At 34.6% G+C, this 20,541-nt stretch overlaps 2 protein-coding genes across 3 annotated transcripts in view; one reads left to right on the top strand and one right to left on the bottom strand.

Annotated features, from left to right (window-relative positions):
- Nucleotides 1-33: 33 nt before the first annotated feature.
- On the bottom strand, nt 34-13,858 carry LOC117110747 (fanconi-associated nuclease 1-like). Of its 2 annotated transcripts, none has more exons than XM_033253541.1 (15): nt 13,768-13,858; nt 11,137-12,966; nt 10,460-10,600; nt 9,884-10,061; nt 9,312-9,446; nt 8,193-8,291; nt 7,623-7,754; nt 5,372-5,600; nt 4,413-4,577; nt 3,601-3,757; nt 3,110-3,213; nt 2,813-3,007; nt 2,411-2,539; nt 1,482-1,571; nt 34-1,289 (listed from the first exon to the last, which is right to left on the bottom strand). In XM_033253541.1, exons 2-15 carry the CDS (start codon nt 12,950-12,952, stop codon nt 1,278-1,280), a joined length of 3,582 nt encoding a protein of 1,193 aa, XP_033109432.1. In that variant the 5' UTR covers nt 12,953-12,966; nt 13,768-13,858; the 3' UTR covers nt 34-1,277. The 2 variants fall into 2 exon arrangements, with proteins under 2 accessions (XP_033109432.1, XP_033109431.1); XM_033253540.1 differs by having other exon boundaries at nt 1,225-1,289; nt 1,466-1,571.
- Nucleotides 13,859-14,175: 317 nt separating this feature from the next.
- The window catches only part of LOC117110753 (leucine-rich repeat serine/threonine-protein kinase 1-like), a 40,521-nt gene continuing 34,155 nt past the window's right edge, over nt 14,176-20,541 (top strand). Inside the window, exons 1-2 of the mRNA XM_033253550.1 lie at nt 14,176-14,516; nt 19,645-19,922. Of these exons, the coding sequence (XP_033109441.1) occupies nt 14,477-14,516; nt 19,645-19,922 (318 nt within the window). The 5' untranslated portion in view covers nt 14,176-14,476. The remainder of the gene's footprint in view (nt 14,517-19,644; nt 19,923-20,541) is intronic.

Raw genomic sequence — 20,541 nt, 5'->3', positions numbered from 1 at the left:
ATTGCACCATACAACGACCGCACCAACGTCGTATGACCAATCCAATCCCCTCCCTGTAAGCACTAGACGACACGCTGCTGACTGTCAATGGCAGTCTGACGGATCGTCATTGAAAATCATGGCGTTGTGTTCTCTATAGAATGCGAGTGCCCGTCTCAACTATTTGTAAATGTCCATCAGCCATTATAAAGGTCATTAAATGATACAAAATTTACAAGATTTAAAAAAAAAAATTTCATAATACAGGAATGTACAGTACAGCTTGACGTTATATTTGGTATAATCTGATTACTGGTCAATATATTCTAAATAATGTGGTTTCGCACTTGAATGAATACGGTTAGCGTGACGGATACATTATCAATTATGAGGTCATACGCCGGTTGCTATCCGCTAAACGTGTGGAAGTCATGCATATCTCGCTCACTACACGTAAGTGAAAAACGCGTAGCAAAATTTTAGACTTTTTTTTCACATTTTACAGTAAGTGTAAAAAATAAATGTATCTTTGAATACATTTGTGACATTTGAAGACAGCAAATTACGATAGGATGTGTCTCATTCTGGGGTATCAAAAAGTCGGTGCTAGGACCTTGGTGGTGTCGGGATTTTTGTGTAGGCCTAGCTTGGTAGCAACTTGTGTCATAAACAAGGGCCTATCACAAATAACCAACTCTTCTGGGCTTTGAGAAGTATGATGAGAGAAGAAAAACGGAGTATAGGCCTAGACCTAGCTAGGCCCTAAGCTAGGGACCTAATAAGCTAGGCCTACGCTTGATTTGTGCTGTGATTGCCAAAAATACAGAATGGCTACAAACTGTTACGGGTAGCTAAACATATGCCTACACGTATTCGTTCGCATGCGAATCCTCTCTAATGTATAATAAATTATATAATAGTATTAAGTAACAGTGCCTTGGGATGTTTATTATCGAAGGTGCTATGCTGTAGAAATGAACAACTATTTTAATTAGCTGTATATATTATATATACATTATATATATTATTTTATAGATGATAAATTTCTAAATATCAGTAATCTGTTTCTATAACAGTTTCCACAGAAAATCAATTTGTCATTCATTTAATTATACTTAAATACAGAGGTCGATGAATGGTTTACATCCACATCATTCGTATTTATCAAAAACTTATTTATCACAGGAATATTAACTTGCCTTATTTCCTCATGTAATGCCTTTGATCAATTTTGATCAATATTTTTTATTATTAATTATTATTATTATTCCTTGTCATCGCTTTTATCCTTTGTTTCTTCAGAGTGTAAGCTGAAATAATAATATAAATATAAAAATTAATGTTTAATAATATTATACAATGAAATAATTTTATCTGACTGCTCAAGTATATAAAGTATTACTACACAACTGAAGTATGTATCAAATTCATTCCTAAATTTCATAATCAGCAACAAGCAGTTATTTGCATTAAAATATTAACCTACCTTTTACATGACATACCTCTGCTTGGACACCATGTTTTAGGAAGAAGTCCAGCCAAATAACCTGCTTCTGAGAGAGACGGTCCCCTGGTCCCTTCACCTCCACAAGCTGCAAGAGGAACACCACAATCATGACCTTTGTCCACGTTATTAATATGTCATGCAAAAATTTATGAATGAGGGACATAACATATAAAACAAATGAAACTTCTTAAAAGACAACGCAAAAAACATGCTTTGGGTTTTAAATGAAGGATTGTGAGATTCGGGTCTGAGGTAGATCATGGCACTTTATCTACATATGGCTTTCTTCATCCAGAAGTACCTGGTAGTATCAGGATATGAACACAAGGGTCCCAAGTCCTCCCCATCACCACCCTCAACCCAAGTTGAAGGAGTCAACTGGAAATTGGGACGACAGTAAGAATCACCCGGAAATTAACCTATCTCCCACAAACTCATAATATTTGCATATCTTTACTCTACTGTATGATCAATTGTCTCACAGAATTCACTATTGATTGGTATAACCATGCATAGCAAAATGCGATTAAATGTGTTAAAAAGGCTCATTTCAACAGATCACCTGGTAGTGACTTCTTCACACAATAGGACCCTTGGTCAATGTTGAATGTATTGATCAGATCTCTGCATTGAATTTACTGCTGAAAACGGTGCAGATCAGCAAAACTAGCGTCTAACCTATTTGTTCCATCTGACTATTTACAACCAAAGATTTGTCTGATAATATAGGAAGAAAGATCATTTATCATGGGGTCCATAAACCAAAGGTTTGACACATGAAGCCAACTCCAAAGAATGGCTTGTATAACATTCTTCACATTTTTGTTCCATAGTTTCCAAGGTCATTTATAAATCATACTGCTACATACACATTGAAACAATTATAAAACAAAATTATAAAAATATAAAAATGCAGTTTCGTACCTTGAATGTATTGTCACTTGTATTCCACACTGTTAAGTCAGGCATGCCTGCTCTGAAATGTTCATGGTCTTTGAGCACTCGCTTTGCAACTGTGCTTAAAAACTCACCTCCAAAACATAACAGCAAACTCTATATAGAATAAGGTAAAATCATATTTATATTAATAATAAAAAATAAACTAATAATACCAAATATAACAATATTATAACAACAATCGTAATTTATTCTTCAGAAAGATTGTGTTACCTTAGCATGATCTAAACATACCAGTAAACTCTATTATAAAGTAATGTAAAATCAGATAAATATTAATAAAAATATAACAATAGTATAATAATAGCAATGGTAATTCTTCAGAATTTTTTAGGTTACTGCATGTATTCTTCAGAAAGACTGTGTTACCTTAGCATTATCTAAATCTCTAAATGTTTGCCAATTAACTCCAGCACAGAATTCACCGTAAACTGTATCCCATTTATCCTGCAGCATGTTGCCAAGCGTTTCAGAATCTGTTTGCTTGATTTGCTCCAGGCGTGCCTCTATTAACTCTTGACGATTCAAGTAGAAATCTAGTGTCCGTAAATCTAATGGTGCAGCCTACAAAATTGAATGAAGCAAGAGTAGGGTATTAGTGTTTTAAAACTTAGTTCTTACAATAAAAAATTATGTTTAGATTCTAAAATGAATGAATTATTGTACCTGGAATTGATTCCTGAAAACATCAGGCACACCTTCTGTAAACACAATGTCCCAAAACAGAATAAAGATTAACGTACACATGGAAGATCCTTCAGCATGTATACCTAAAAGACAACGTCCAAAATAAATCATCACACAGGAACAGTTAAAGAAAGCTCCATATTTCTTTAAATGTAATAAAGTTTTAACATTGGCCAAAACTCTTCACTTTCAATCATTAGCCAACAAATTACTGCTCAAACACAAGAGGTTGTACATGAAAACACACTCACAGGGGTAATTGGCTATGAGCACCCACTGTTAGCGGATGCGTTGCTACTGTATGCAAGACATTCGATATATATATTTTTTATCACTGGTCATTGGCTGACTTTGTTATTCGAACCCTCTTATTGGCTACACCCTCTATATGGCTGCTTTCTCATTGGAAGCAGTCTCTTGATAATGACATTTAACTACCTTTAAAATAATTCCTCCATGCTTTGACTTACCTTCATTGTAACCACATTCTCTGTAGTGAGCCAGGGCAACCTGTTCCACTCCGCACACCACATCACTAATGTCTCCATTAGCACTTGTTACACTTCGCACAAAGACATTATTCCTGCCTTCTTGAGCATGAGGGAGTATCCGCCCCATGATCTCCACCTGAAAGGATATATCAATCATATACCATAAAGCCATAACTTTCTCCTTCTTAAGAAAGCAATGCACAGCAAATTAAAAAGGTAAAGGCAAAAATTGGAAAATAACCTATAACTCACAGCATAGCATATGGGCATGGCACATGACTACTGCAGCAGCTATATCAAGGTGCTTATTAGCTTTGTATCATGTCATTCCACAACAAAAAGGGTTGAATGAGCCAAAGCTTCTGGGTCCCTTACTATTGTGAAAGATTCACGTTTTAAGCCCTTATCTAAGAAGACTTTGGTTTACCAACCAAACCTTTGGTAAGGAGGGAACTCGAACCAGTGCTGGTGTGAAGGCCATAGTCACAACACAAATACTGCACTCTTGTGTAAGAATGCACCAGCTCAAGTTCTTCATCTTACAGAAGATGATGCACTTTATATTACAACATCCAGTCCAGTCCACGCTATCAAACTGCTGTATGCCCATATATAGTCATGATGTGCCTATATATGGTTATGATGTGATGTCATCATGACAATAGGCATGTCGCATATTTTTTTCCAAAAAAATTTGATGTCTGGGCAGAGTTTAATGGCAAAATATAGATCATTATGATTAACAGCTTGATCCAATAAGGTCTACTGCATACTCTTCAAAACATTCATACCTTAGGAGCCTCTGGATACTGTATTAGACGTAATGAATTAAGTTCTTTCCTTAGCGGATTGCCAGCAGAAGACCCACATATCTTTTCAGCTCGTTGTTGTAAGGCTAGGCGGTCAGCCAGTTTAACCTTTTTATCTGCTAGGCCTTGTTTGATAGCATCTAAAGCCTTGAAAAAAGGTAATATGGAGATAAATGCTTCATTCAATATGTTTTTTGCAATGTTAAAGTCCCATTCCCGCCAAAATTTCAGTTGTTAAGAAAAATCTGATTTTTATATATGTACAAAATTGCTAGTTTATCTGAATTTAGACATTCCTAAACATGAAAAAAAATGTAAAACAAGATAAAGGGGATGAATTTCTTATGTTTGATTTTGCGATATGTCTGCGAATAAATATAGTAGGGTAGGAAACATCAGCTTATCCAACTCTGCTAGGCTAGGCCTAGCCTTACTGTACCTTGATTAAGGTTCTGTTTTTAGATATAAAAACAACTGACATTATATTTTCCGTTGCTAGTATCTGAAACTTGTGAAATATAGTATTTCATTGGAATTATTTCAAATTTGTTAAAATAAATGATTCTGACTGAGATTTCGACAATTAAACAAACATATCTCAGGCCTACTCGATCGACCACAGTGTGCGAGATGTGAAGTACAAAAACTAATCTTATTAGAGAGGACGGATGAAATCCACAACCTCTGATTTTTTCCTAGTAACAAAGAAGTTGTCAAAAATTGGTAATCTCCTATGAGAAATAGTCTGTATTTCTAATTTTTTTATCCTTTTTCGTAAAACTAAATTGATGGCTGTATTTTTTCATGGTGCATGATATTTAGAGTAATGCATATGCATTTTTTCTAATAAAAATTCTTTTTTTAGTGAAATTTTGCTGGGAATGGGGCTTTAAGTACATGTAAATCTATACTTTTTAAATTCATATATGTTGTGATCTTACCTCTTTTGGTTTCTTAAGATGGTAATCCAGATTCAGTGCCAGACGATCCCACCATTGACCCCTTTTCTCATGCCGATAAACAGTTTGGTTTAGGAGCTGTCTGAGTAATGTCACTGCATCGTCATAGCAACTTTTCTTTTGCAAAATTTCAACACCTAGATACGTGATACGAGTGTACACCCATAATGCTGTGTACCGTCGCAAAAATGTTGGTAGTGATTTATCATACCTGGAGAAAACAGAGAGGATAGTTAAAATATCTAACAATGGTAGAGTTCAAAAAGTACTGACTCTCATACATTTGGTCTAAAAAATATATGTTTGACATAGTATAATATGGTGCCCTAAAGTAGATGGTACTGTTAAATTCACATCATTCCACAACAGTGAGATTTTCATTTGCGACGATGACGTTGCTAATTTAAATGTGCATGTTTGAACGTTGTGCATTACGTTCTCTCCTGAAAACGGTTGTCGGCCAAATCTACGTATGTGCATTCATGACATCTGCGAGTACGTGTTGTAAAACATTGAAAAGCGATTTACAGTTAAACGTAGAATGCACAGATGACAGTCATGGATAAGTGAATTCGTTTTTTACGTTCTCCTTCTACGTTCTCAATTTAAAGCAGGTCCGGGAGATTTGCAGTGGCGGGTCAAATGTTTGGGGTAAGATGGGCAGGGAGGGGATTTCACAGACGATAAGTCCAGAATATATCAGCCCCACTATGGTTGGAGCCTGAAGTAGGAAAATTTATAATTATGGTACCTCAAAATGGCCCTCTCAGAAATTTTTTTTTAGCCCATTTTCTTATAATACTGATATATTTAGGGGTCCAAGCTGGCTTCCCCCCTTGAATCTGCCACTGATCTGGTTAATGAGCTTTCTTAACACATCTAAATTTATTTTGCTGCACAACGTGATACACATCGGCACTGACTTCTGCAAAACAATTGATAATAAAGCAGTATAAACATGCAAAATTATAAATTTCATGAGATGGGTTAATTTCTGGCAGGCTGTCCTGATTTCCAGGAGACTCCCTGATTTAAAGCTCCCCAGTGACATACTCAATACTGCCTGTATATGACACTGTTCAAGCCAATGCTTCCATGGTTATGTGTTCAGTCATTTTGGTGGAAATACTCTTGAATACTTCTAGGCCTCTCATCTATTAGTACTTTACGTTTGGATCAACTGTGAGTCAGGTAATGAATATACGAGGCATGTTGTGGCAAAATGGCTAAGTTGTAGCAAAAATTGAAATTCAAGTTATTGGTATTTTCAGATACCTGAGTATGTGATATTTAAAATGAGGGGTCATTCATTCAAATTGGACATTTCAAGCCTAAGTTATTGGAATGTGAAAGTACAGTACCATACTCGTAGAGTCAAGATAAACATGATTTTAAGTAATTGCCTTAAAAAAGTTATTTGTGCATACTGTACATTGTTTAATAGAATGAACTATGAAAAATAATGTTAAATAAACAATTTGTTAACCACTTCCAGAACTAATACTTTGGGACATGATTAATAAGACATTAAAAAGTTGATCTATAAAGTGAAAAACAAATTTGGATTTTTAGGCAATTTTTTGAGCTCCCATATTTTATAGCTCATTTACTGGACTGTGCGACAACTTAACCATTTTGCCACAACATGCCTCATATGAATTAAGCTTGCCATCCCAAAACCAGCGTACTGTCACTAATTGCTAAACTTAGTAATTAACATAAGAATATGGCAGTATTGTATACTTTAGTACAGAGAAAGCCATAATACTTTTACTCATAACTTTGGCAATAGTAAATCAATTCCAGTAAATGACCCATCATTTTAGAGCTTATTATGTGGAGAACATGAATATATTGAAAAGCGGTGAATGATGATGATAATACAGTAGAACCCCTCCTTTGGGACACACCCATTCAGGGGACACCCCTATTAAGGGGACACTTTTCCGTGAAACGAGGGGAAATATATCTTTTAACACTATGGAGTATATGTTATGCATGTTTGCCAATATGGATTCAACAACCGAAATGTCCACTTATTAATCTCAGATAAGAACGTATATTACATACTCCAAATGCATGCCATCATGTTGGGATCCAATATTTTGACATTAATTATGTCATCATCAGGAATGATGGATTTAACAACCGCAGAGGTTGCAACTAGATTTAGGAATGCACTAAATAAACATATAAAATTAAAATATGAACACTTAAATAAATTATTAATTACCTGATAATTTTTGTGTTCTTGATGGATTTATGTTCATCCTGAGCTTTCTCAAATATATTGAATGAAGAATCGTAATCATTTTTTGCCATGGCAGCAATAATGTCTGCTTCATACTTATGGGCAGTTTCATATCTGTTCGTCCAAAAAAAAGTCATAATTAAGAAAAACATTATATTAGTTATCATGAATAATTCAATTTAATTAATTAATTAATATATTTAACTTTTAAAAATAGCAAAAAAAAAAATCCATTGTTTATGATTTGAAAATCAGTAATAATTTGTAATTATCATTAATAGAACGAGTAATAGAAAATTAGTACCATAGTATTAGGTATTATAATGTGGGATTAAATTATAATAAGTATCTTTTATACTGAAGTAATTTTTACTATTCCATGTAGTATATTTTAAAAATCGGAATTTCTACATAGGCTAATTTTTCTACAAACACGCCCAGCGATATTATGTACAATTGTAGTTGATTAAAGTTATCGACTTTGACGTTGCATGAACGCAAACAAAATAATGGAAATAATCTACTCACGTAATGTTTACTGACACTACTCACCTTATTAATTCATCTCGTGAGAAGAATATCTTATGAGGCCGTTCAACTTTGTATTTTGCAAATTTCATCCGACCCATGTCTGCCATTAGCATGGTTTGCCTGAAAAAACAAAGTTTTGTTAAATGTTAACATTGTTTATTCTATTGTTTATACAGCTATATTTTGAGGAGAATGTACAGACAGCAAATAAAATTGTGGAATCGTTTTCTTGCTGAATCACCTTACTATATCATGTCATACAGCAACATCATTTAACAACAAACCATCTCACTATAAAGTGGCTTCATTCAACATGGTAAATCTAATAATATTTATAATATTAATACACAATCTTATTCTTTGTTTAACATTAGTTAAGTTTGATTATTATGTCTGTTATGGCACTGATGAAAAACAGTAGTAGTAGTAGTTAAATAAAGTTTTATTATAATCTAATATGCAAACGAAACTGATAATTTACAGAAATAGTTGCAGCAGAACAGAATTTTGGAATTTGCTTTGTATACTCAGTGAAATCCAGAATAAGTACAAATATAATTTTGGTTGCTTGGAAACGTAGTGAAGCCTGAGGTAAACACTGTAGATGTACAGAAAATGTAATCATCCCACAGCAGTCAAATGGAAAGAATTATATCTCAATCAAACAGATAACAAACCACACACGATTAAAAAAAAATAAGATAAAAGGGGTGTATACCGACAGAGCATCCTTCAAATAAAGACCCCTCTAATTGGAGACCATTTTTTCAAAGACTATCAACACTAAGCTAACCTTCTGTGGAGACCGAACAATGAGGCCACCTTAAATTTTGATGTCCCAAAGGTAAGAGCGACATATTATTATTATTATATGTCTTAATTACCTTATTAGACAGATAGCATGTACACTAATAGTGAGATAAGATAATAATAAGAGATGAGATAATATAGACCAAAAACAAAGCCTGACATTATTATTACTGTAACAGTGCGAAAGCTGTCATAAAGCTTTAGGTTCCATGTGATTTCAAAACTTGCTGGTTAGAATACAGTATCTAACCTCCCTGAAGAAATATCGATGAGGATTATAAAAAACATAAATCTATAATAGTATTTATTTATAGCTTCTTTGTAACTTACATAGCAGTTTGTCTATTGGATGATCTGTCCTCTTCTTCATGATCGCTTGTTATGCTAAAGAGAAGCATCAACCTTGACATCACAACCTTAGGTTCTGGATTCAACTTGATGCATTTTGCTAATATTCTCTTTGCGCTAAAACGAAGTAAAGAATAATGTGTATAAATTAAAAATGCAGGTCTCCCTTCAATTAAAGACCACTTTTGGAACCAGAGTTTTTATGGTTTGCAGGTTTGGTCTCTAATTATAATAATAAAGATTAAAAGATGTTAATATGGGACCACAGAAAACTGGTCTTTAATTGGAGCATCCCATGGGTATAATCTACAGTATCATGTAAATTGATTATACACCCCCAACAAATTTTGAAAATATCAAATTAATATTTTTTATTTCAAAAGTACATCCAACATCTTGATACCAGTAAGTACTGTAATATGAGAGTTATGCATCTGGTCATAGTACAACTATAGAAAAGAATGCAACCTTCATCCTTTTGAGGATATATTTTCTCGATATGCTTTTGGATTCACCTTATAGTATGCATTCAAAATTCACCTGTTACTCTATACCTTTTACTTATTTCTGTCATTAAGCCTCTTCCTAACACAGACATCTGCTTCCTGCCATGAATAAGCAATGCTTGGACCAGATTTTTTCTCTGCGGCACCTTAAAACTCTTTGCAAGTTCTCGTAGTTCTGGAGCCTGTAGCAGATTCAAGATCTCTTCTGGTTCTTTCAGATGGTTTTCTATGTTCCGACAGAATTATTTTAATTTTACAGAATAATGATAATAATAACAACAATAATAATAATAATATAATAATAACAATAATAATAATTTTCTTTAATGTAGCTAAAATTGCACTTTGCCTCTATGAAATTTACACCAAATTACAAAACAACAACATGTGAAAACCTGGATAACATAAATCTAAAAAAGAAAGGTTTGCAAGTGTTATAAAGAAGGTATGTCTTTCATCCAACAACTCCAACAGATTGTGTATGTCAATATGTTTGTATTTCTTAAGCCTTTTTTATGTCTTAAATGCTGGCTGAGACAAATTGATAATCAAGAATATTTTTTTGGAAAGAACAAAACAAAACAGGTTTCTTTTAATGCATTTCCAAATAATATTATCACTTACCATTCATAAAAAAGCCAGCATTAATTAACTCTGTGATAGCAGGACCAAGATCAGCGGCAATCTCTTTGTACTCCAGCTTGCTGACCCTCAACCATGCATGTTTTCTATTGTAAAGTCTAACATACAGTTGCTGAGAAGGCACTACATGGCAATAACAAGAAACTTTCAGCTATTGAATTAACAGTACTTTGACTGACCATTTAAGTAAAAGGACTGATCCTCAAAATTGAGAGCTAAAATTCAATATAGATAAAATATAATCACTTTACCTGAACTATTTTAAAGTTTAAAAGGTGTTTGACAGAAAATCTGTCTAGCACATTTAATTTTAAAGAATACTTCTTCTGCCTTCTACATTAACATGGCACACCCGATTAAGGGAGGAAATTACAGCCATACAATGGTGCATTAGTAAGAAGTTACCCAATATTTAGAAGAGCCCCACTGTTGGCAATTAAACTGGTCTTCAACATCACTTAATGATAATTAACAAATACAATTTGTTAATTTATATATATTTTTTTAATTTGTGATAATTAACAAATTATTATTACTAATACTATTGTTGTCCAAAAAAAAAAAAACATTATTTATTCAACACTATGATTATTATTACACTTATTACTGTATGTATAAAATAAAGGTTTATGTTAAATGATTATGAATTGAATACTCACCAGACAAATTGCTAAAATCTTCAAAAAAGCCTAAATCAGATTTATTGAAAAGACTTTTGTCATCTGTGTTTGACAACACTGTATTCATTATCAGTTTGAAATTAGCCAGGTAGTATGGAACTCCATCATGTTTGTATGGTGAATTCACACTCTTTCTTCTAGTTTCTATCTTTTTTGGACTAGTGAATTCTTGGCCAAATCCAGGAATGATTTGATGAGGAGGAATGTCAACAGTAGAATCTGCAGTAAGAAATATTGATGAGGTACTAGAGGATTGAGAGTTTTGGGAATTGTTAGAGCCGGAAGCATGTTGGAATGAAAATGTATCCTGAGGTTCTGGGTGACTTCCATTAATAAGTTTACTCTGAGAAGACATTTCTTGAGATCCAGTTGGTGATGTCTCTAGTGTACAATACAATGAGTCATGTGATCCTGAAAAGAAAGTATTGCCGGACTCTGAAGAAGAAGGAACTAAAGATTCCTGACTGTTATTGAGAATACCACCATGAGAAGAGCTATCATTTACCTTCTGGCTCATACTTTCACAGTTGGTATTTCTGATCATTTGTGTTCTCGGTGGAGAAGAAAGAGGACTTGAAAATATCTTGACTTTGGCAGGTTTGGCAGGAGAAATATTTTTATATTTTACTAAGGGATTAGATTGGGATGGTGCTTCCTTCTTAATAGTAATGTCATGTTGGCTTTTTGGATTGTCAGTCAGCCTGGAAAAATGTTTTATTTGGTCATTCAAGGAAGATGAAGTTCGCTGGGAGTTGTTCGATGCAAGCTGGATACTGCTGTATTGTTCTGATGCATTTGCATTTGTCTGGACATTTTTTCCCCATTGATTTTGATCAGGAAACAGTTCTACCTTAACACGTGATGACAAATTCAGCCCTCTACCAGAACCAACACTGTCTGCAGATGCATGAGATCTTGGTGGTGTAGAAAGCGGATTTGCATATATCTTAACTTTAGCAGGTTTAGCTGGAGAGATTCTAGAAAATCTTTTTGATGGAAACTGGGAAGAACTGGTCTCACAGTCACCAGTTAGGCATGAAGTACTGGCAGTTCTGTTCATTTCAAGTTGATTTTGTTCAGTGTATACATTTTTATCTTTGCTTTTTGGAATAAAATTTGATGAATCTGTGTTTATTGAAGAGATTTCATTTTCACTTTGATTTGTTGGCTTCTCAACTAATCTATTTGAAGAAGATGATATAGGTGATGTGCTTTTAGTTGGTGATGACAATTTTATGTTAAAATACTTTGAAGTTAAGGCCCCTTCTGTTGAAAATTTCTCATTTTCTCCATATATTTGGCACTCTATCTTCAAAAGAGGTTTCTGTTTTAATTCAGGTAAAGAAATTGATATTCTAGTACTTTGAAGTTCCATTTCTTCTGATAATAGAACACTACTACTTTGACATTCTTGCTTGTTTTTCCCCTCACATTCACCTTTTGAGTACGTCTTTTTTGTGTCTTCTTTGCAAAAACTGCTGGTGCTTGCATACCCAGATGCAACAGCATTATCTTCTGGTTTATCTACTGCAATATCTTTCTCATCATCCTCCTGGCATTCCTTGACAAGGCACAGATTATCTAGATGATCATTAATAATGGTAACTGATAATTTAGCTGCACACACTGGACATACCACTTTCTGGACTGGCTTCTGAGAAAAAAACATTTGAGGAATAGTCTGTTGAATGGGCCCTCCGTTTGCACACGTGTTAGTCTCAGTGCTGTCTCGTTTAAGTCTTTTGGTACCACATCCACTGGTGGATGGCTCACTTTCTTTCTTTCTCTTTTCCATTGTACTGTGACCATCTAAAAAATACAAAAAGAAAATCGATGGCTTGGACAGTAATAATAAAATATGAGCAAATTTAAAGAATCAGTACTCTAAATCTAATGCTCATAGATGACATTCCCAAACTTTAAAATAATAAAAATGCTTTCATCAAAAAAGTTTTCCAAAACGTGTCCCATGGGTTCTATAGAAAAGGACTACCATGTGGAAGACTAGGCCTACATTGCAATGATTTTTTGAAACAAATCCCCCCTTCCAAATGTTGACTTTAAAAAAAAAACATCGCAAAAAACACTAATATTATAATGGCAAATAGGAACTTTAATTCTAAAACAAGTGACTAAATTACAAATAAAAAAGATGGTTTATGCATTTATAAAGGCTTAGGCTAGAAAGGGCCCGGTTCCTAGCCTTCGTTATCCCCTCCCCTGATGGTCTGGCTAGGTGGTGTACAGACCTCGTTCAAGCCAAGTGGCATTTTTCAAGATAGTCGAGATCGCCACCAGGCCTACCTAGATCTAGGAGTAGGGCCTAGCCATGTTCTCTAGCCCTGCTACAATACTACTTACTACCGCCACTATAAAAACTACCTGCCACTAGGCCTAGAACTAGGCTACTACTAGTAGACCTAGCTAGGTCCTAGGCCTACTAGAGAGACCTGGCCCTAGGCTAGGGCCTAGGGTAGGCCTAAGGCTCCTACCTAAGTGCCTAAATATATATACAAACATGATACAGGCAGGGCAACAAACTACTGATAGAGTAGTTCTATTATTATTACGCCTGTTTATAAGGGACAACTTAGAATCAAATATCTTTACCCAGCGTGTTGGCAATTCGATGTTTTTGAAGATCATACAGTAGCAGGCACTAGGGCAGGCCTAAAAAGTTCTTGTCGCGACCAGTTTTCTCATTCCAGGTCACTTTCTAGGACCTAGGCCTACACTAGACGAATTCATTTTCTTTATACGAAAAGTGACAACGCATTATTATTTATTTGTTATGATTTTAGTTTAATAAACATATACACACACAAACAAATAAATAGAATGAATTGTTTTTATTTCCCATAACTAAATGTTTAAATCATTCTATTATGGACCTATATATATAATTTATTTTAAGCACATATAATTTCACTCAGGTGATAAAATGGACTCGTCCAAGGGGATTTCCCGGAAGAAGTACATATCTATCCATCCATGCTGTCCCTGCTAGATTGGATTGATTGATGGTTGGAGCGGTATCTTCCGTGCAGGAGCTGATATAACCAATATCGGGGAGTTATTATTACTTACTTCACTTCCCTACTGATGACAACGGCTGTTCGGTGAATTCTTCCTGTTGGCAACCATTACTAAGGCACTCTAGTTGATTTTACAGGGAAACAATGCAATGTTTTAGTGTGTTTGGGATATGAACCGAGGTGGGAAAACACACTAAGCCCTCGCTCTCTCTCTCTGAGTCATGGGTTGTGGACGTCTAAGTTGTCTAAGGAGAGTAATATATCAAGCTTAGCAAACGTTCAGAATGTCGTTTGAAGAAAGTCACATTGTAGCTCAAATCGAAGGTATGAATATTGCAATATCATTCAGCTTATTTAATATTCTTCTTTATCCTGGGTGGCATGTTCACGATAATAAATTTCCGTTCGCCAACACGATCCATGGATGTAGGTGTTGGGTGAGTAGTTTTATTAGAGTTTACTTTTATCTTTTGAACAAATTTTATATTTTGTCGGTAGGCAACTAACTAGTAAACAGGTCTAGCCTGGCCTATATGCGTACTTACACTACTAATTTTTTTTTAGGTGTATCTGAAAATTTATGCTCTACTTAAAGTATTTATAGTATTAGCAAAAGTATCAAAAATAGCCTTCTTTTTTTAACTATAAGCAGCCCTCTACTTCTGAGATGGCCCCTTGGCCTAGACAAGCTTCTTTCTGCTCTATGATTTTCTTTGTTAATGTTATAAAGTCTTGTTTGTACCATAAATAAAGTTAATTAATATGTATAGTAACTTGTGGGAAAACTCACACCCAATAGTGAAATTTTGCTAAAGCTGCCCAGCCAGACCGTATAATCTTGTACCTATTGTTGTGTGCATTGGTCGAATAAACAAATAAAATGAAAATGAAATTAATTGTCCTGGAAAATAATTGAATTGACTTGAATTTGGCAGCCATTTAATGGTCCTTAGCTACACAGATCTCCGACCGGGGTGGGGGGGCGGTTCCCCGACGAGGAGCCAGATTTCCCCAACGAAAGCAAAGTGGGCGTGGTCGAGCTTCAATTAATAGGTTCCAAAAGTGGTCCTGGGGGTGAAGCAACTGAAAATTTTGACAATTCAGGGGTTTCAAAGGCTTATTAAATCGATATTAGAGCCTACTAATATGTAAAAAATACATATAATTTTTTTTTCTCCCCGACGAATTGTGCTTTTTCTACCCCCGATGGGGGGGGAGGCTCTCCCCGACGGGGGCCCTTCCCCCCCCGCTGGCGTCACCTCTGGTGGAGTTCAGGTGCCTGGGGCGACGGTGGAGTCGGGGCGAAGCCCCCGAAGCCAGAGCAGTTTGTGTTTAATGGGTCTATAATAATGTTATAAAAGCAGTTTGATATATAAAAAAGATATATAAAGAAAGCTCATCGCATAATCAATATCAATATACTCAACACGATTATTATTATAAAACCAAAAAAAAAAGCTATTCTTCTTTTTCCTCCTCTTCTTCTTCTTCTACTACTTCTTCTTGACTCCTGAATAATAGTACTATTTTACTACATGGCTAAAAAAAGCACAAATACTGTCATTGCTACTGAGAGGGCCATCGTTAAATTAAGTCAGAGCCCAAAATATAGCATAATTCGAAATTATTATTTTAAGACTTTATAACATAATACATAGCCTACTGATTAATAATAGCTGAGATGCACATTTCAGAATTAATAATCGTTTTTAGTGTATCTTACTGAATATTTATTGTCTACAAAATGAAATATGACTTATATGCATCTTTAGAAATACAATTTCTACAATATTATTCTTGTTTTTATGTAGATAAATGTTCGATACATTCTTTCTTTCATAAAAAAAAAAAAAAAAAAAAAAAAACGAAATTCAGCGCGTCTATTTTCATTCTAATCAATGGCGTTTGTAAACATGCACGGACGTCATCGTCGAATCCCAGGATTTCCGACAGCAAAGCTGGCCTGCCTGCCTATAGGTCCGTCCCAGGCCAACCAATAATAATTAACAAAATGTATTTTTTTAAATATAGGCCTATGGCGCATCCTGTACATGCACTTCAACTTTTATAACAAAAGCCTAGTAGGCCTACCTGTAGTACGTTCTACTGTACTTAGGCCTACACTAGTTTGTTGTCGTCGGGGTATAATTCTGTATCTAAATGAACGAGGAGCGAACCTAGCTAGTCAACATCTAAGCTAGGCTAATTGATTTTAAAATCAATAACCCACCAGGACTATCTGTGGTTTTCTTCTTTGCAACATCGGACCAAAAAAGTCAGTTATTCTACAACGTTTCATGATTCTTTATCACTAAACATTAACAAACACTCATTTTGACGCACTCCATTCTCTAGTGTGTCTGCTGTTGAAAACAAACTTCCTAGCCTAATTTTGTGACTGGCTATGATGACTGTTTGTTTGGGATGAAAAAAGGAGAGTCCATTTCCCCAAAATGCTCCATCAGCACATAGTTTAGTGTGTGCTATGCACAGTATGGCTTTGGAATTTACAAACCACACAATCCCCATTTAGGTGATTAAGTAGCAAAACTTTTGCTTCGTTTGGTGGCACCATTTACTCTAGGTAGTTGGCGACCGGTTTCGTTACCGGTTGGTACATTTCTTACAAACATTCAGCCAAAGGCCAGTGAAAGTTGAGACGGCAGCCGGGTTTTTATCGATGTTTGCCATCCTGATGTGTGCCATCGTAAAGTCATGGTTTGCTGGAATTGCGTTCTAAAATCTCCGAACTTCTGAAGCTGAGATATTCTATGAATGTAGGCTTGTAATGCAGGCTACAATTTAAAAACGGGTGTGACTCATTGAAAAATTCAAGGGGGTTTGCTAGAAAACAGGGGGGTTCGCTAGAAAAGGGGGGTTTGCCCGAACCATAAACCCCCCCCCCCCTGGCTACGGGCCTGATATGTTCAATGGCGTTCAAACAGCAGATATACTAAACCAATCATTCAATTCTGCAAGGTTCACCACCAATGGAAGAATTTGCAGGTGAAGGGCGCTCCTACAGTAAACCCACCAATTAGTGAAAAGCCCCCTCAACATCAACATATTTTGAGAACATTAACATCTTTCGTGGTTTATAAACGTAATTTATAAGATATCTATTGGATTTTCATTTATGTGGCCTAGTAATTTCAAATATTTTATCATGCGAATCCCATGTTTTTTAACTGGTGGTACGTTAAATGAGGAAAATCTAGGCCTAGATTTTGAAATTTGGGAGAACTTGAACAAATTTGGGAGACCAAATTTAATTTTTAATTTCATGTAAATTCGGGAAACTCCCGATCGACTCGGGAGGGTTAGAACCTTTGGTACCGTCAATGAACCAAAACATTCAGTTATCAGACAGAGCATTCAATCACGATTCAAGGTTCAACAACTTATAGATATTTTTAATACCAATCTGTAATAGATATGCTTGGTGCAGTACCGTAAACGCTGGAATAAACGTCCAATTTTTGGAGGCTTCAGTGCGGTGCTTATTCAAGATCGGCGCTTATAAAAATATATTGGCGAGCACTTTCCATGCCTGTTTTCCCACGTTAACTATCTCCTGTATTCCAGTAGTTGAGTAGGCCTATATATCATAGGTCCTATGTCATCGTAAATAAACGTTTAAGAAATGCTTGTGTCTTCATTGTGTTAATTCATTTTAACACTGTATACATTGTATTTAAACAGGCTCTGTTTCTCAAAGTGTTTCATTATTCAAGAGCAGTGTTATTTGAGAAAAGTGCTTATTCAAAGCATTTACGGTACTTTTGTTTTTCTCCAAAATACGCCTCACTGGGTATTTTGAATATTTGGGAAGAGTACTGTAAATTCTTCTGTGCTTGGGTCGCAAACTGTCTGGTGTGGCCTTGCCTGTTACTGACACCAGGTGTCACAGCTTCAACCCGCTTCAATGTGGAGATATCTTGTGGCTTCTATTCTCATTGTTTTAATATAGGCATCCATTGATATTCCTTGTAGGATGTATAAATGCATAACATCCTTTCGATAATATAAACAAATTGAATGCATAACATGTCCTCATCTGCCTTTTTTTATGCATTACTCCAACATGATGTACTATAGTTTTAATTGGAATTGCATTTTACTTACTTGAATTAATTACTCCAAGATACATGATGTACTGTGGTTTTATCGGCATAGCATCTTTACTTTCTTAATTTTTTTATGTAAATTTTGTTACGGTTTGGTGATCTTGTCTTGTGTTTTGCTTTTTTTTAAGAATCCAAAGATATTTGTTAAGTGTTTAATTGTTCTCTTTCAAATTATGTCACATCAATTTTTAACATTATTATGTTATGATTTATGCACTCCAGGGTTTTGATGTGTTTAATTGAATTTTAATGCTTTTTAATGTCCCATTTTATATTTAACTTTTATTGGATATTTATATATAGGCCTACTGATATTTTTTGTGTAACTTTCTATTTTTTATATTCTTTACAGCACCATGGACATTTTAAATGGATATTGTTTGTGCTTTATGAAATAAAGTTATTAATAATAATATTGAATATTATTAGTAAATGTGACAAACAAAATTGATCGAACTGACAATGTACTTCTCTTCCTGATCTCTCATATATGAAATTTGATCATAACGGCTGAGAGAGACAACAACTTATGCATTGTTGTTTATTTTATATACTCTCGCACTTTGTTTACCTTCACAACATTAGCCTGCCCAAATTGTCACCGACATCACAAAGAGACACATTTTTTTCTATGACAACCTGATATTGTGCATTGAACACTACCTTTTCACTTATCCACCTTTTGTGTCTGATCAGTCATTTGGTCTGTATGGTATGAGGCGCCAAATGTACTTTCATTACTGTACATATAAATAATTCATTGTTTAATATATAATTCTACATCTGTTCATTGTATACATATAGATAGTTTTGCCTCTACTAATTATATATAAATAATTGGTGGAGCGATTTTCATTATTTATAAATAATTTAAATTTTAAAGTAGCAAAACGTTATTTATAAATAATTGAAGTGCCGAAAGTCATCATATAATGATTTTACTCATAGTCATTATTTGTACTTTCATATTTAACAAAACAGCTCTGGTAGGATTCGGGCGAAAACTCCTGGAGCTGAAATACTGTATTTTACTGTAGCATTGTAAATGGTGAATTTTATATTGGTAGTTTGTAAGGCAAAGAGAGTGGTTTGTTGGAGAAGAATTCACTTGAAAGAGCAAACCATGGTAACTTTTCTTGGTTACTGGATTAAGGAAGGGATATGACATTCTAATGGCCCACTTCAAATGAAAACAGAAACACAAGTTATTATTGTTGAAATGTTAATGAATATAACTTAACTACTGTAATAACAATATGCACACCTGATACAAAAGAAAAAATGATTATCTTAAATTAATCTAAATAATTTTCTTATAAATACAGAGGTGGTGGAAAAGTTAGAGAAATTTATTGAGGAGGGTGACAATCGTTCTGCTCACCATCTACTCAAAGATTTGGAAAGCGAAAGAAAATTTTGTGTCCTCCGGAGTACTTTTCCAGATTATGAGCGGATTAAGGATGAGACTGTGCTAGATTCTCCAGTAGTGCCAACACCAGCATCTGCTTTAGAACTGCTTCATAAAGCATGTGCGAAAGGGAATCAGGAATTTGTTCTGTTGCTTTATGAATATGGCGCACGCTTGCAACATGAAGGCAAAATGGTGAGTTATTCTCTATCAATCATTACATGTTGCCTCTTTTTAAGAAAGAATTTTAATAAAGACATCAACAGATTCGTAGTTAAGATTGAATATGTGAAATAAGATTGTTAATTAGTGGAATGATAATGTATGAACAAGATTTTGTCTCAGATATATTAATGATTGATATGCTAATACTTTTGGCAATGCATCACCTTGTATTAAACCACAAGCAAAAATAAATAATTCAATTACTGTAAGTTAAGTCAAGACTCTTTTTATACCTTTTAAACAAACCCGCCGACTGGAATTATTGATGATTTCGAATAAAAATAAGATATTATTTTTGGCCAATTAGCGCACATCCACCGCCACAAGAAAGTGGAAATTTCAGAAAAAATAAACGTTTTTCTTTATTTTTATTATGCCCTCCACTGCCTTGAAATCTCCAAAGATAAGATACATATTTCTTCCTAAGTATATAAATTTAAAGCATTTAACCATCCTATTTTACATTCACTAATAAAATTTATTTTTATTTTCTCCTCCATCTTGATTTTGGCAAAACTATTTGCTAAAAAAGAAAACAAAACAATTTTTATTTTTATTCTTCCTGCCCCCCCCACCCCGATAATCTTTA

This window comes from Anneissia japonica, unplaced genomic scaffold (assembly GCF_011630105.1).
Source record: "Anneissia japonica isolate Jap-2015-1 unplaced genomic scaffold, ASM1163010v1 scaffold2756_len2360902_cov194, whole genome shotgun sequence".
Lineage (NCBI taxonomy): Eukaryota > Metazoa > Echinodermata > Crinoidea > Comatulida > Comatulidae > Anneissia > Anneissia japonica.
The sequence above is the reverse complement of the archived record's forward strand: the minus strand, read 5'-3'. Positions and strand labels throughout refer to the sequence as shown.

Bases quoted from the DNA above. Each gene is read 5' to 3' on its own strand.
- LOC117110747 (XM_033253540.1), bottom strand. From the start codon at position 12,952: ATGGAAAAGAGAAAGAAAGAAAGTGAGCCATCCACCAGTGGATGTGGT. The intron at 10,062-10,459 runs GTAAGTGATAAT...GTCGGAACATAG, and splicing joins TGCTGGCTTTTTTATGAATG to AAAACCATCTGAAAGAACCA. The intron at 5,601-7,622 runs GTAATTAATAAT...TGTTTTCTCCAG, and splicing joins AAGAACACAAAAATTATCAG to GTATGATAAATCACTACCAA.